Source organism: Podarcis melisellensis (assembly GCF_964234715.1).
Source record: "Podarcis melisellensis genome assembly, chromosome: 13".
Taxonomy (NCBI): Eukaryota; Metazoa; Chordata; class Lepidosauria; order Squamata; family Lacertidae; genus Podarcis; species Podarcis melisellensis.
This window is the reverse complement of record NC_138545.1, coordinates 23,556,893-23,573,773: the sequence shown is the minus strand read 5'-3', so window position 1 is coordinate 23,573,773 and position 16,881 is coordinate 23,556,893. Positions and strand designations below refer to the sequence as shown.

The window sequence follows — 16,881 nt, the reverse complement described above, 5'->3', positions numbered from 1 at the left end:
TACTCTCATACATACAGCTTACCTGTGGAATTTTGTGGATTGCAGAAATAATGGCTACGTTGGCAGAGATCTCAGAGATACATCCTCCAATGAGAGCTATCAGCTTGCTCTGGTGGTGACACTTGAAGTTGGGGACAAACCTCTGTTGTGTGGAAAGCAGGTTCAGTGTGGCCTTATAAGTCATTCCTGCAGTGTAGTAGCTATTGAGGATGTGAAACCCCAGGGAAATATTTGATAAAATGTTGAGATTCTCATTTATCTCTTTTACAGCAAATGCGAAAGCCATGACATGCTGGTAGTTCTTGGGCACTGAACTGCAATTAGAGTTATAGGCTCTTTAATCAAATAACAATAACAACAACAATAATTTGCTGAATTTATAATAATCATTTATTGGCATCATTTCAAAAGTTAAATGTAGCCAAAAAAATGCTGGGTAGGAACCAGAATTAGTCAGAATAGACCACTGACTTAATGAGCAAAACTAACATAGGACTTTTTTCATTTTAATGAGTCTGCTTTGAGTAGAACTCAGTAAATACTAACTGCTCAGGAGAAGTGGTAGTCTACAGTATAATGAAATGAAGGGGGGCAAAAATTTGGGGACAATCTCATTGTTGATCAAACTGCCCCCTCCACTTTTTTTAGGAGCAGAATAGGAGTATTTTTTGCCTTCTCCATACACATTTATTTCATTTACTGCATTTATTATTGAAAATCTGTTTAGCAGCAGGTTAAATCAAACATTAAATATACATAATAGTAAGTAAGCAACAGATCAAGCAACTGATCTGGATCATTTATGATATCAGGGACCAGATATATTTTAATTCAGTTGCAGTGCGTATACCCAAAGAAAGAAGAGAAGAAGGAGTTTGGATTTGATATCCCGCCTTTCACTCCCTTTAAGGAGTCTCAAAGCGGCTAACATTCTCCTTTCCCTTCCTCCCCCACAAAAAACACTCTGTGAGGTGAGTGGGGCTGATAGACTTCAAAGAAGTGTGACTGGCCCAAGGTCACCCAGCAGCTGTATGTGGAGGAGTGGAGACGTGAACCCAGTTCCCCAGATTACGAGACTACCGCTCTTATCCATTACACCACACTGGCTCTCAAGTGAAATGAGAAACGATCCTGCAGGTGGAAAGTACAAAGGAGAGCCTACAAGAATGAACTCACCTATATTTAAAATATCACCTATACTGACCCAGTTTGTTATGACTGAGGGCCAATTCCAAAATAAAATTTTACAAACCATGTACCTGTACAATAATTTGTGTGCACACTTTTAAATTCAAAAAGTATGTGCAAGACCATATTGTATTTCCAAACACAAATATCACAAACATACTCTCAATAGAGATTTAGACCCTTCACTAATTCTGTGTTTATCATTGTACAAGACGGGAATAGACTGGGCAAGCTACGCTCATACCAAAAACTAAATAATTTTACTTAAGCACAGTTTTACTTAATGATGCATTCTGAGTCACTATGGACTAAACATATTACAGGAAGAGAGAGAGAGAGAGAAAGGGAAAGAGAGAGAGAAGATGATGCTTTACATGGGTTCATTAATCAAAATCTTTGCAGGCTGTTCCATGAAAGAAAGGTTATTATAGAGGAATAAGACCTGAGATACAATCCCTCCAATGAGGAGGTCTCCTGGTTGATAAAATCCATGAGGAATCAGGAGACGATCATCAAACATGGTGCAATTAATCAAATTTGTCATGCATACACTTTGGCACAGGAGTACAAGTAGCAACATCACCATCACCCAGATCCTGTTGAAAATGTTTTCCATCCCAGCATAGATCTCTGTGTTTCCAACTATTGGATTTCTATCAACACGATTTATTGTGCAGTGCAACGTGTTGGTATTGTAAATTTTGTTACAGCCTCCCTTGAATGTTAATAATTCTGTTGGTACACACAGTTTTATAGCTGCAATTCTTAGATTATCTCTGCACCAGTAACCTGGTAGCAAAATTAATAATTGCTCCCTTTTCACATGCCTAATTAATGAAGTCCAGTTTTTAACAGGAAGAAATGGACAAGTGGAAAATCATCAGCTGACAAAAAAGGGATGAGAAGCAGAGATACTCTAGAATACATTTTTTAAATTTTATTCTAAAAAAGTATAGTTGAATCAGCTGCTGGGATTATAGGTGGACATATGAAGTGGAAACACCAACACAAAAGATTAGCAAAGCTCTTCCTTTGCTAGGATTCAGTTGTGAAAATTATATAGCCTTCTAAGATGCTGATTGTTGGTCTTGTTATTGGCCTCTGAAAATCTATTCTGTCAGAGGATGCAAAACAGTAATTTGAACAATGATGGGATGATGATCACTTCCCCAGAGTGCTATTGGCATTTGAATTTACATAATATACTACAAAACTGCAAGGAATAGCCTCCTCCTAATTCTACAACTATTTTTCCTTATATTTTAGGGAGATTTAGAAATACATGGCACATGGCCTTATTGGTGCAGGTTGCTTCTGCCCAGAACTAAGTTCACACACTAGCCACTCAGATTTGGTATAAGTGTGTTTAATGCAGATTTATTGCCTGGTAAATCTGAGGGTGAGTGTTTTCATGTAAAACAGTATATTATATATTGTTTTGTTTATTAAATGTGTATATCACCCTTTATACCTAGATCTCAAGGTGGTTCACAACATAAAATTTAAGATCAAAAACACAAAATAAATAATAAAAACAAGAAAAAGAACTAAAAAAAAAATCAATAACCTCCTCCAGTTCCTTTAGCAGAACAATTGCAATTATTGTCTGCCAAAGTTATTGATATTAATATTATTTTGTCATTGAAAAAAAGAATTCATTCACACAGTAATAACAGTGTGCAAGATACAGCAGACAAAATCTCAGCCCCATGGAGCTTACAGCATATAAATTGACTGAGTATATGTATCTAGCAGCAAAGAACAGAGTAAGCAACTGGAGTTCTGGGCCCATTGCAAACTTGTTTTCATGGTCTGTGTAACTCCATGGTGTGAATGACAGTGGCCCTACTACGTTTTCGGGCAAAGTTCATTTCCAGCTACAATGGTAGCTAATGTGGAACACCCACCCACCTTGCTAGTTATTAGATGCACCCCGTAATTCCTTTTAAGGAGCATTGAGAGAAGTGCTGGGATGAGCCAAATCAGCACCATTTTCATTCTCCACGATGCCATACCTTTCAAGATACCTCAGATGAAAATAGGGACATTTCTCACTTCCCCCAACTGATATTCTCCGACCTCCATTTTTGTTTTCCCACCACAGAGCAGTTCCTATCAGAAGAAGGGTGAGGGCTGCCACCATTGCATTAACGGGACACAGCACACATGCCCTCCACCATACCAATAAATACTTTTCAAAAGGGGGCAAGATAAGATGCAGACACACAAAGCATTTTTTAAAAGCAAGATTCCTTGTGGCCCACTCTGCTCCCTCTTTCTTCCTGCCCAGGGTGGCCCTTCCATCTGCCTGCCCTTCAGAGCCAGTGCATCATATGGGTTTGGGCCTTGGTAGTGGCAGCCTCTCCTCCTCCTCACCCACTCTCCAGCAGCTGCTAAAAACTGCCCAAGGGAGGAAGCCAGCAGTGCGGCCATGGAGAGGCCATGGAAAGGCTACAGGATGCTCCCTCACCTCCGCTGCCACTTGAGACAAGCATTGCCTCATCCTCCTTCCTGAGCTCAGCAGTGGCAGCACTGGTGGAGGAAATAGGGACATTCCAGGTTCAAATCAGAAGTCAGGGTGGCTTTCTTAATTCCAGGACTAATGCCTGGAAAATCTGGACACTTGGAGGGTTTGCAATGCCTCTTGACTCTGATTTAGCACCACAGAGGGATACTTCACAGGGACAGAACCTAAAAATAATGTAGAAAATCATATAGTGCCTACAAGCCCTTACTTTTAAAATAAAAATAAAAAGATGCCAGCTGTGGTGGTTGAACTGGCTCTTGTCTCCTTCCCCTGCAACAGTCTGTAAGGCCCATGTTTCCAATTAGAGATTATGGCGCAGAATTTCACAACACTAGTGGTAACCGCCCCCCCCACTAGTGCCGGTGTGCTAGTATATCTTCACATTACTAAGAATAGGAAGAGGCAGACAGAAGGAGTAGACCACCAACCCCTTATCATAATTAGGTATCTCTTATTCTCTGCCTGAATCAATATAGGGAGTACTTTGAGGTGGGCTGTGGCTAAGAATTTCTTCAGAAATTTTTAACTAAGGAAGCACTTGTACTGGAATTACAGATATACCTAACATAAGCATTTCCAAAGGACTACATATATGAGCAGAAAGAAATGTAATTATTCTTCTTTTTATTTTCTTCTTCTTATTAATTGATCCCGGTTGTTCAGCTCAGGCCTGAGCAGAATGATGTAGCATTTAGGGAAGAAGATGCAGCCCAGTAACCCAGCACTTGAAGACAAGATGGAAAAGACCTCTACAGCCACCATATATTTCCCTTTGGTGCTTAGATAGGTTGGAACAAAGGATAGCCAAACAGTGCAAAACACCAACATGCTGAAAGTGATGAACTTGGCTTCATTGAAACTGTCGGGCAACTTCCTAGCCAGGAAAGCCACAACAAAGCTGACAATGGCCAGTGAGCCCATATAGCCCAAGACACAGTAAAACATGCAAGCAGAACCATCATTACATTCCACTATGATTTCCCTATCCAATGAGTACATGTCCATATCTGGGAAAGGAGGGGAGGTACTTAACCAAAGAGTACAAATGCCAACTTGAATCAAGGAAGAGGAAAGGACAATAGAATCTGCCATTCTTTTCCCCACCCATCTCCTCATTCCAGATCCTGGTTTGGTTGCCATGAAAGCCAGAACCACAGTGATGGTCTTTGCCAACACAGAGGAAAGGGCCACAGAGAATATGATACCAAAGGCTGTTTGTCGGAGAAGGCAGATGAGCTTTCCAGGATGTCCAATGAAGAGCAAGGAGCAGAGGAAGCAAAGGAGGAGGGAGATGAGGAGGGTGTAGGTGAGGGTTCGGTTGTTGGCTTTGACTATGGGAGTGTCCTTGTACTTCATAAAAATTCCAAGTACTAAACTTGTGATCAAGCAGAAAGAAATCGCCAATATAGTTAAGATGACCCCTAAATCTTCTTTGTAAGAGAGGTAGTTCACATCCTTTGGAATGCATTTAGTTTGTTCCTTGTTAGGACACTGTTCTTCTGGACAACTGACACAGGCATCAGCATCTTTAAAAAAGGAAGATATAGTTAACAGCTGTGAGGCACTTTCTATTTCTACATTTATATGGCTGCTGAAAACTTGACTTATGTAGGCAAATAAAAATACATATTTCCGCAATAGTTAGCTCTAGCCACTTCAGCTAGCCAACTAGCCAGCAGGATGAGGTGGCAGCATAGCTGGAGACACCTTGCTGCCAGGAGCCAGACACCAACTTTGTAGGTGGGATCAGAGGGAATCCACACACACCCAATGGAGCACACATTCAGCAGAACTGACGACAAGGGATTTCCTTGCGTGAGCTTGCTCTGTCTCATCTTTAAAAGCTTTGTACAATGGGCATTTCAACTCTTGGGGGATCTTCATAGCTTCTGTTTGGTTATGAACAACTTTCCTTGCTCATGCATCTTAAAAACTTATTTACCTTTTGCGGGCTGCTGAACCTGCACCGTTATTTGATTGAATAAATATAGCTTTGTTAATTTCAAGTAAGAGTAGTTGTCATTGCATTTTGGGGAAGGGGTAATATAGGTTGGCAGTTCTTAACTGGGCATGTTCAAGGTGGTCACATTTCCTTCTGCTTTGGATGATGGGATGGCTGGCAAACCAGCCAAAACCTTTCTATAATTTCAAGGAACACATAATCTAAACAACTAAATAAAAAGATGATGCATCACAGAACTTCCTTGATATTTCTGTTCATTATTTCTCCTACCCTTCTGGTGAGAGATCATCCCTTCTGGACATGGAGCACAATCATAGCAGCAAAATTTCTCTCCCTCCTTCTTTTTCCTGCTGTAGCCTGGATAGCAGTTCTCATTGCAAATGGAAAGCGGCAGCACCTGTTCATATGCATGAAATACTATTAGTGATGTGTTTTGAGAACAGGAGGTCTGCAAAATATCTGAAGATGTGGACAAAATGTTTGGATCAGTCAGGATAACCACTTGCACTGTGACCAGTTGCTCCTCATGGCTTATAAATACTAGCAGAGAAGGGACAGCTGGATGGGCTAGGGAAGTAATTAATGCCTCCTTCTGAGAGGCAATGGTTCCACCTTTCGAAGCCCTCCCTGAATTAGGAAAATCTAAGTAGTTACCGGCCAGTGGCCAATCTCCCCTTCTTGGGCAAGGTTCTTGAGTGGGTAGTTGTGGACCAGATCCAGGCAATCTGGGAGGAAACTGATTTTCTAGATCCATTTCATTTGGGGTTTAGGCCCAGTTTTGGCACAAAAACTGCTCACTGGGGCAATATGCTTTGGGCATATTACATTGATCCTGGTCTGCCTGCACTGCCTGCCAATTTGTTTCCAGGCCCAATTCAAAGTGCTAGTTTTGACCTTAAATGACTCAAGACCTCAAGGACAACATATTCCTATATGAACTGACCCAGACCCTGCAATCATCATCTGATGCCCTTCATTTGCTCCCTCCACAAGAGGTCCAGAGGGCAGTAACACAAGAATGGGCCTCTTTTGCTGTAGATCCCCAGATTCTTCAAGTGTTCTGAGCTAACTGGGACAGCCATTCCTTCTGATTCCAATCCTGAATGCCCCAATTTTGCTCCCTGCACTGGCCACACCAGAGCAAGGGACAAAAGGCGAGTGCTTTTTTGGTTCTGCACTGTGATGTGAGTCAGTTGGCTCTCACTTGTAACCAAGCACTTATAGATGTTTCTCACCTGGTTAAAACTTTGATGCCACACAATTTGATCATCATTGATAGCTAACTGTTTGCCTTGAGGTGCCTGAGGTTCCAGCCTGCCAACTTTCACTCGAACCACAGAGCCATTGGGGAACATCAGCCAGTTTGTAATATCAAAACTTGTAACTAATTCACCATTTTCATCAAAAGACACAGTATCTCCTTCACTGTTGTTGAATGCAATCCTCCTTAGAATGTGATGGACCTAAAATGAAAAGAATGTGAACAAAGAGACAGCAAAGTCTTGAAACCATTTCCAAGAAATAATCTATAATGAATTGAAAAGGATGTTTAAATTAACATTTGTAAAAAACCTAGAAGCTTTCTTTCTGGGAATTAAAGGGACAGAACTACCCAAACTGTACAGAAATGTATTCATGTATGCTACTACAGTGGCAAGAATGTTACTTGCTCCAAAACAGAAAGAAGTCGAAGTCCCAGCAAAGGAAGAATGAACAAAAACTTATGCAATATGCAGAAATGGCAACATTTACTGGAAAAATAGGAAATCAAGATAACAAACTTTTTATAAAAGTATGGAAATGGTTTATTGAATATTTACAGACAAATTGTAAACAGAAAAGAATATTGGCAGGATTATCGTAATAACCTGCTGTTTCATAAGAATATATATTTAAAGTAGAAGAATAAATGAACAAATTAAGTTAATTTGAATATGTAGAAGTTAATAAAAATAAATTTAAGGAACCACAGAAAGTGGGGGAAGGAAGTCAAGTCTGAAATGTTAAAATGACTGCAAAATTATTGAAATGTTTAAACCTGAAAATCATAAATAAAATAATTTTAAAAAACATTTCCAAGAACTACACAAAGAGTTGTCAAACTCTTTTTGGGATAATGTATTTGATGGCATATTTCTATTTATCATCATTATCATAATCTTTCGCCTTTTCCCCTGACAGGGCTCCATACACATGAGTAGTGATGAATTAAAATAATGAATAAATCACTACTTCACATTGGGGTTAGAAGGAATTATCCAAATAGATTGACAAAAAGAAAAAGGAAGAGAACTTACCTTTACTTATGCATCATAATCTTAACTGTATTGTTCTTTAAACTGCAATTACCTGCCATGGTTGCACATCCTGAAGTTTCAGACTCCCTCTGAACCTTCGATGTTGGGAACTGATTTTATTTAATGCATGTGCCACAGCATAGACAGCATTGTAGACATTGTAGCTGTGACCAGTCATCTTCCCTTCAAACAAAATTCCAGAAAGGCTCTCCAGTTTCTCTTCTCCAGTGCACACTTTCTTTCCCTCTTCTAGTCCGTTGTACACTTTTAATGAACAGCTGAATGCCTGTTCCCAGAAGTCCTGGACAAAACCATCTCCTTTAACCCAGGAAGGTCTAATCGTCTGAATAAACTTTTGGAATCCTTGGGGCTGTTTTGAGTGAACTGTGAATGATATGGCACCATGGAAGGTTTGTATATCCCATATCTTCTGAACAGACAGTGATGCAAAATCCCAGTGGGATGTAATAATCCATACTTTACACAGAGGTGGAAGTGACAAGAAAGGTGCTAGAAACAGTAATACTCTCAAAATCTGAAAAGATGGTGGTTCTCCATATACAAATAATGCATTTGCTTTTTTGTCACTGACGATTACATAACTTACCCAGTGCTTTATCATCAAGTCAATCAACTCATCAAAATATGCCCGTTTTGGTATTCTATCTATGAAGGCAGAACAGATGCCATTCTGAGAAAGCATTGGCACCATAGTCTGTAAAAACTGGTCCCCTTTGTCATCAGCCACAGCCAAGAGCCCAACCCATGTCCATCTGAAATGCTGAAGTAACAGAACAACTCCCATTTGCTGATGAGCTTCATTTGGAACCATCTGGTATAAAAATGGGAATTGCATTCTGATACTTTTTACAGGCAAAAATGATCCATAGGTAAGCTGAAATAAAATACATCATCCATCTTTATTATGGTCCAGAGACCCAATAAATCATTACAAAGCAATACATAATTCAGACAGCCTACCACCAGGTTAAACAAGCATTTTGTTCAGACTCAAAGATAGGGATGATTGGTTCTTGCAACTACCGATAAAAACTTCGCCACTGCTAATATTCTAGTGTTTGTCCGGTCTTCCAATAGGAACCTGACATAGTGAACCTCTGATTTTCCCAGGAAAGGTACCAGCAAGGGTAATATCAGTTCAGCCCTGGCTTGCTTGTATTTCACACAGTGCAGCAAAATATGTTTTATAGAATTGATGTTTTGAGCACATGAGCAAAGTCTGTCCTGGTAGGGAACTCCTCTCAACCTGCCATCAAACACCGCAGAAGGAAAGATGTTTAGTCTGGCTTTGGTGAATAACCTTTGCTAATTTGGTACTGCCAGGTTTTTAATGTAAGGTGTTAACTTTAAGACATGCCCATATTGTATTCCTACTGCCAGCAGACTACAGACTCTGTGTGATCAGGATTTCAAGTCACTGTGTGTATTATCCCATAATCTTTGCTTTAACGTCTTTAGGGCACCTTCATAACCCAGGTAATAGAGTTGGGGGGGTGACAGACCAATAGAGGTGGCTTTTTAAGCCATGGTTTTCTGCCAATTGCTGACAAACTCCTCATTGGTCAGGTGTTGATAGAGACCCTTCCCTAGATCAAACACTACAATCCTGAGCCAATGTTTTAGGGCAGCCCACCATGCTTTAGTTGAAATTGGGCATTCACCAGCTTCTAAGAGAAGTATGGAGCTGGAGACACAGTTGGGTACCTGCAGCAGAGATCGTAGAAATTTTGCCTGAAAGCCATCTAGCTTAGGCAGGTTCCTATTATGCCAGACATTTGCAGCGTACAGGTGTTGGGAAATGTATTTTGCATTGAAAACTCTTAAGGCTGCTGGGACATACTTGCCACCCTTTGTGAAAAAGAATCTGAGTACAGTGGTACTTCGGATACAGACGCTTCAGGTTACAGATTCCGCTAACCCAGAAATAGTACCTTGGGTTAAGAACTTTGCTTCAGGATGAGAACAGAAATCATGCAGCGGTGGTGCAGCGGCAGCAGGAGGCCCCATTAGCTAAAGTGGTGTTTCAGGTTAAGAACAGTTTCAGGTTAAGAACAGACCTCCAGAATACTGTTTGATAACTGTCCCTGCCGACCGCATAGGACCTGCAGTTTGGTTCCATTGTACAGGGCTTTTATAAGAAGGAGGAGTCATTTGTCCTGCAATATCAGATTTAATTTGGACCATAGCTGGGATCTGGGGATGGAATTGAACGCTGATTTCAGATCCATGAAGCCACGAAGAGTTTACCCTGTAGAGGCCTGGTATACTTCTTGGCTAGGGAGGACAACATTAGACAGTGGTCTGATGTTGAATGGTTCTCAAGAAAGGCTGCCTGAGCTTCAGATAGTATATAGTGTTCATTTAGAAAAGTTGTCAGTTTGCTACTGAGGAAACGAGCATACAACTTCCCAACTATTGAAAGCAGGCTAATTGGCCTATAATTGGAGTGTATGTTTGGGTGGCCTCTCTTAAAGATTGGGACTACTATAGCATGATTCCAGCTATATGGTACTTTGCCCGAGTTATGTACTAGGATAGATTTCAAAAGAATGGTAAGTTTTTCATGTGGCTCTGCTTATAGTCTTATATCCTGTGTGCTGCAGGAAATTTAGATTTAAAGCATCCACAGCAGGTGGCTGTCTTAGCTTTACCTTAAGACAAGAATTTTAATAATTATCTAATTTTGGGTATTATATTCTGTGAGTTTTGCAATATGATAACAATACTAACTTAAGATTGCTTTAGTTTTATCACACCTCCAAAATGTAGAACCTAGCTGGTATGAGATTTTCATGTAACAGTTATATTGAAATAAACTATAGATAAATTTGAGTTCATATGGTGTCAAGTAACACATTGTTCTATAGCCCCCTCCTCAGTTTGTTGCATCGAGGAATTTGTTCACATGCAAACAACACCATATTTTCTTGTCTAAGCAACATTAGCTGGAAGCAAACCTCTGTTCCATCCAACACCCCTCTCCAAGCATGGCAAATTGGGGATTTAAACTGCTCTGGCCACTATCACTCCCTGTTTTCTGTCATCTGCCTATTAGTGCTTCCCTGTTTCATCTATGTTATTGGTGAGAATGTGCTAAATAATTGCTAAATAAAATATCACAAGAAGTTTTCTCATCTGTTTTACAGAAATCAAGACAATGCACACAGTTGTGGGATCTCCATACTCTCATGCATACAACTTACCTGTGGAATTTTGTGGATTGCAGAAATAATGGCTACGTTGGCAGAGATCTCAGAGATACATCCTCCAATGAGAGCTATCAGCTTGCTCTGGTGATGACACTTGAAGTTGGGGACAAACCTCTGTTGTGTGGAAAGCAGGTTCAGTGTGGCCTTATAAGTCATTCCTGCAGTGTAGTAGCTATTGAGGATGTGGAACCCCAGGGAAACATTTGATAAAATGTTGAGATTCTCATTTATCTCTTTTACAGCAAATGTGAAAGCCATGATATGCTGGTAGTTCTTAGGCACTGAGCTGCAATTAGAGTTACAGGCTCTTTAATCAAACAACAACAACAACAACAACAATAATTTGTTGAATTTATAATATTCATTTATCGACATCATTTCAAAAGTTAAATGTAGTATAAAACTGCCGAGGAGGAACCAAAATTAATCAGAATAGACCCATTGAATTAATGGGCACACCTCACATAGGACTTTTTATTTTATTTTAATGAGTCTACTTTGGTTAGAACTCAGTAAATACTAACTACTCAGGAGAAGTGGTAGTCTACAGTATAATGAAATGAAGGAGGGCAAAAATTTGGGAACAATCTCAGTTCCCTCAGTTCCCTCCAAACTGCTCCCTCCACTTATTTCTAGGAGCAGAATAGGAGTATTTTTTGCCTTCTCCCTACACATTTATTTCATTTAGTACATTTATTATTAAAAATCTGTTTAGCAGAAGGTTAAACCAAACATTAAATATACATAATAATAAGTAAATCAAGCAACTTATTTGGATCATTTATGATATCAGGGATCAGATATATTTTAATTAAGTTGCAGTGCATATACCCAAAGGAAGTGAAATGAGAAAAGATATTGCAAGTGGAAAGTACAAAGGAGAGCCTACAAGCTCCCATGAATTCTCCTATATTTTAAATATAATCTATACAGACCCAGGATAGGGCCAATTCCAAAATAATATTTTATAAACCATGTACCTGTACAGTAATTTGTGTGCACACTTTCAAATTCAAATAGTATGTGCAAGACCAGATTATATTTCCAAACACAAATAACACAAACATATTCTCAATAGAGATCTAGATCATTCACTAATTCTGAGCTTATCCTTGTATAAAATGGGAATAGCCTTGGCAAGATACACTCACACTAAAAGCTGGGCGATTTTACTTTAGCACATTTTTTCTTAATGTTGCATTCTGAGTCACTATGGGCTCAGGAAGAGCCTCTATTACAGGCAGAGAGATAAAGAAAGGGGCAGAGGAGAGAAAGAGAGAGAGAGAGAGAGAGAGAGAGAGAGAGAGAGAGAGAGAGAGAGAGAAGATGATGCTTTACATGGGTTCATTAATCAAGATTTTTGCAGGCTGTTCCATGAAAGAAAGGTTATTATAGAGGAATAAGACCTGAGATACAATCCCTCCAACGAGGAGGTCTCCTAGTTGATAAAATCCATGAGGAATCAGGAGACGATCATCAAACATGGTGCAATTAATCAAATTTGTCATGCATACACTTTGGCACAGGAGTACAAGTAGCAACATCACCATCACCCAGATCCTGCTGAAAATGTTTTCCATCCCAGCATAGATCTCTGTGTTTCCAACTACTGGATTTCTATCAACACGATTTATTGTGCAGCGCAACGTGTTGGTATTGTAAATTTTGTTACAGTCTCCCTTGAATAGTAGATGATTCTGTTGGTACGCACAGTTTTATAGCTGCAATTCTTAAATTATCTCTGCATGAGTAACCTGGTAGCAAAGTTAATAATTGCTCCCTTTTCACATGCCTAATTAATGAAGTCCAGTTTTTCACAGGAAGAAATGGAAAAGTGGAAAATCATGTGCTGACGAAAAAGGGATGAGAAACAGAGATGCTCTAGAATACATTTTTTTGAATTTTATTCTAAAAAGTTATAGTTGAATCAGCTGGTGGGGTTATAGGTTGACCTATGAAGTGGAAACAGTCACACAGAAGATTAGCAAAGCTCTTCCTGTGCTAGGATTCAGTTGTGAACCATATGAAGATTATATAGCCTTTTAAGATGCTGATTCTCAATCTTGTTATTGGCCCTCTGAAATTCTATTCTGTCAGAGGATGCAAAACAGTAATTTGAACAATGATGGGATGATGATCACTTCCCCAGAGTGCTATTGGCATTTGAAGGTGTGATTCAAAACCTGCCACATGCTTGGGGATAAGAAAGACACATGGACACAGTATATTAGGTTAATGGGCTAAAAAAGGCCACAACTTTATTGATTACAGCATGTGAGAGGTATTGGCTTAGGCACTGGATAAAACAACAGAGTGTGACTCCACCCTCTCGGGGGGGGGGTGAGTCTAACAAGGGTTAACCACCAGTGGGAGCAGCCTGTTGATGCAAATACAACTGAAAGCTCCTCCTGATGTCACCGGGGGTTGTGCCATGGCCCTAGCCACCAGCAAGGGCGTCGGACAGGATCCACGACCACCAGATTCCTTTACCGGAATAACCATAAAGTGGAGGGGGAGGCAATGGCCACACCCAGTCCTCCAATACACAAACATATTCCAATGCCTAACCGTCAATACCTAAAAGTTGTGACAATTTGCTACGAGGTAGGCAAAAAACCAACTGGCCTGTGCCAATTTGGCAGTCGGATAAAAATTCCTACCAGGCCCCTTGGGCAACCAAGGTGACCAACAGGTCCATAGCAATGTCAAGAACCAAACAATGAACTAAAGGGAGGGTGGGTGGGTGATCCGACAAAAACCAGCAGCAGAATGAAAAGGAAGTGCTGCTGCGGCTGCATTTGAGCAGCTAAACCCCACCCCCAAGCCTCCATCTGATTGCTTGGCTACCTGGGGGTGTGGCGCAGCAGACAAGCCAGCTGGGGAGGGGCTGGAACGCACCCTGCCAACGCGGGAAATGGCTCCTGCTCACAACTCCTCCCCTCTGTAAGGAGGAGAGGCTATACATCATATACCACAAAACTGCAAGGAAGTGCCTCCTCCCAATTCTCCAACTATTTTTCTTTATCTTTTAGGGAGATTTAGAAATACATGGCACATGGCCTTATTGGAGCAGGATGCTTCTGCTTAGAATTGAGTTCACACAACAGCCATTCAGATTTGGTATAAGTGTGTTTCAATAGTGAATTATAGCCTGGCAAATCTGAGAGTGAGTGTTTTCATGTAAAAAAGTATATTATATATTGTTTTGTTTTGTTTATTAAATGTGTATATCACCCTTCATATGTAGATCTAAAGATGGTTCGCAACATAAAATTTAAGATCAAAAACACAAAATACATAATAAAAACAAGTAAAAGAACAAAACAAATCAATAACCTCCTCCAGTTCCTTTAGCAGAACAAATGCAATCATTGTCTGCCACAGTTATTGATATTAATATTATTTTGTAATTGTTAAAAAGAATTTATTAATGCAGTAATAATATTGTGCAAGATACAGCAGACGAAATCGCAGCCACATGGAGCTTACAGCATATAAATTGACTGAGTATATGTATCTAGGAGCAAGGAACAGAATAGGCAACAGGAGTTCTGGGCCCAGGAGGTCTGTGTAACTCAATGGTGTGAATGACAGTGGTCCTACTAAGGTTTTTTGGAAGGTTCATTTCCAGCTCAATGGTAGCTTATGTGGGAGACTCACCAACCTTGCTAGTTATTAAAGGAATTACAAATACACCTAGCATAAGCATTTCGAAGGGCATACATATATGAACAAAAAAATATGTATTTCTTCTGCTTTTTATTTTCTTCTTATTAATTGATCCCGGTTGTTCAGCTCAGGCCTGAGCAGAATGATGTAGCATTTAGGAAAGAAGATGCAGGCCAGTAACCCAGCACTCGAGTACAAGATGGAAAAGACCTCTACAGCCACCATATATTTCCCTTTGGTGCTTAGATAGGTTGGGACAAAGGATAGCCAAACAGTGCAAAACACCAACATGCTGAAAGTGATGAACTTGGCTTCATTGAAACTGTCGGGCAACTTCCTAGCCAGGAAAGCCACAACAAAGCTGACAATGGCCAGTGAGCCCATGTAGCCCAAGACACAGTAAAACATGAAAGCAGAACCATCATTACATTCCACTATGATTTCCCTATCCAATGAGTACATGTCCATATCTGGGAAAGGAGGGGAGGTACTTAACCAAAGAGTACAAATGCCAACTTGAATCAAGGAAGAGGAAAGGACAATAGAATCTGCCATTCTTTTCCCCACCCATCTCCTCATTCCAGATCCTGGTTTGGTTGCCATGAAAGCCAGAACCACAGTGATGGTCTTTGCCAACACAGAAGAAAGGGCCACAGAGAATATGATACCAAAGGCTGTTTGTCGGAGAAGGCAGATGAGCTTTCCAGGATGTCCAATGAAGAGCAAGGAGCAGAGGAAGCAAAGGAGGAGGGAGATGAGGAGGGTGTAGGTGAGGGTTCGGTTGTTGGCTTTGACTATGGGAGTGTCCTTGTACTTCATAAAAATTCCAAGTACTAAACTTGTGATCAAGCAGAAAGAAATCGCCAATATAGTTAAGATGATCCCTAAATCTTCTTTGTAAGAGAGGTAGTTCACATCCTTTGGAATGCATTTAGTTTGTTCCTTGTTAGGACACTGTTCTTCTGGACAATTGACACAGGCATCGGCATCTTTAAAAAAAGGAAGATATAGTTAACAGCTATGAGGCACTTTCTATTTCTACATTTATATGGCTGCTGAAAACTTGACTTATGCAGGCAAATAAAAATACATATTTCCACAATAGTTAGCTCTAGCTACTTCAGCTAGCCAACTAGCCAACAGGATGAGGTGGCAGCATAGGTGGAGACACCTTGCTGCCAGGAGCCAGACACCAACTTTGTAGGTGGGATCAGAGGGAATCCACCTCGTGACACACACCTAAAGGAGCACACATTCAGCAGAACTGACGACAAGGGATTTCCATGAGTGAGCTTGCTCTGTCTCATCTTTAAAAGCTCTGTACAATGGGCATTTCAACTCTTCGGGGAACTTCATAGCTTCTGTTTGGTTATGAACAACTTTCCTTGCTCATGCATCTAAAAAACTTCACCTATTTACCCTTTGCAGGCTGCTGAACCTATTTGGTTGAATAAATATAGCTTTGTTAATTTCAAGTAAGAGTAGCTGTCATTGCGTTTTGGGGCAGGGATAATATAGGTTGGCAGTTCTTAACTGGTCGTGTTCAAGATGGGCACATTTCCTTCTGCTTTCAATGATGGGATGGCTGGCAAACCAGCTAAAATCTTTTTTTATAATTTCAAGGAACATATAATCTAAACAAGTAAATAAAAAGTTATGCATCACAGAACTTCCTTGATATTTCTGTTCATTATTTCTCCTACCCTTCTGGTGAGAGATCATCCCTTCTGGACATGGAGCACAATCATAGCAGCAAAATTTCTCTCCCTCCTTCTTTTTTTTGCTGTAGCCTGGGTAGCAGTTGTCATTGCACACAGAAACAGGCAGCACCTTTAAAGAAGCATGAAGGATGATTTGCACTAAGAGAGTGGGTCTTGAAAATAGCTCATCTCTTGGCATGAAAGTATGACTGAGAGAAGACAGTGAATTTTGCCTTCACCAAGCTCAGATTGGAACATGAAACCTTGTCATAAAGATCAGGCAAAGTTTATCATCTCCATAATCGTT

The 16,881-nt window shown here is 40.3% G+C and overlaps 1 protein-coding gene and 1 pseudogene across 2 annotated transcripts in view; one reads left to right on the top strand and one right to left on the bottom strand.

The window, feature by feature from the left end:
• The window catches only part of LOC309354764 (vomeronasal type-2 receptor 26-like), a gene marked incomplete at both ends in the record, with an annotated part of 28,239 nt that extends 26,531 nt beyond the window's left edge, over nt 1-1,708 (bottom strand). Inside the window, 2 exons of the mRNA XM_081885035.1 lie at nt 23-314; nt 1,563-1,708. Of these exons, the coding sequence (XP_081741161.1) occupies nt 23-314; nt 1,563-1,708 (438 nt within the window). The remainder of the gene's footprint in view (nt 1-22; nt 315-1,562) is intronic.
• Nucleotides 1-16,881, top strand: part of LOC309356057 (craniofacial development protein 2 pseudogene) — a 282,752-nt pseudogene that overhangs the window by 181,855 nt on the left and 84,016 nt on the right. The gene's annotated exons all lie outside the window — the stretch shown is intronic.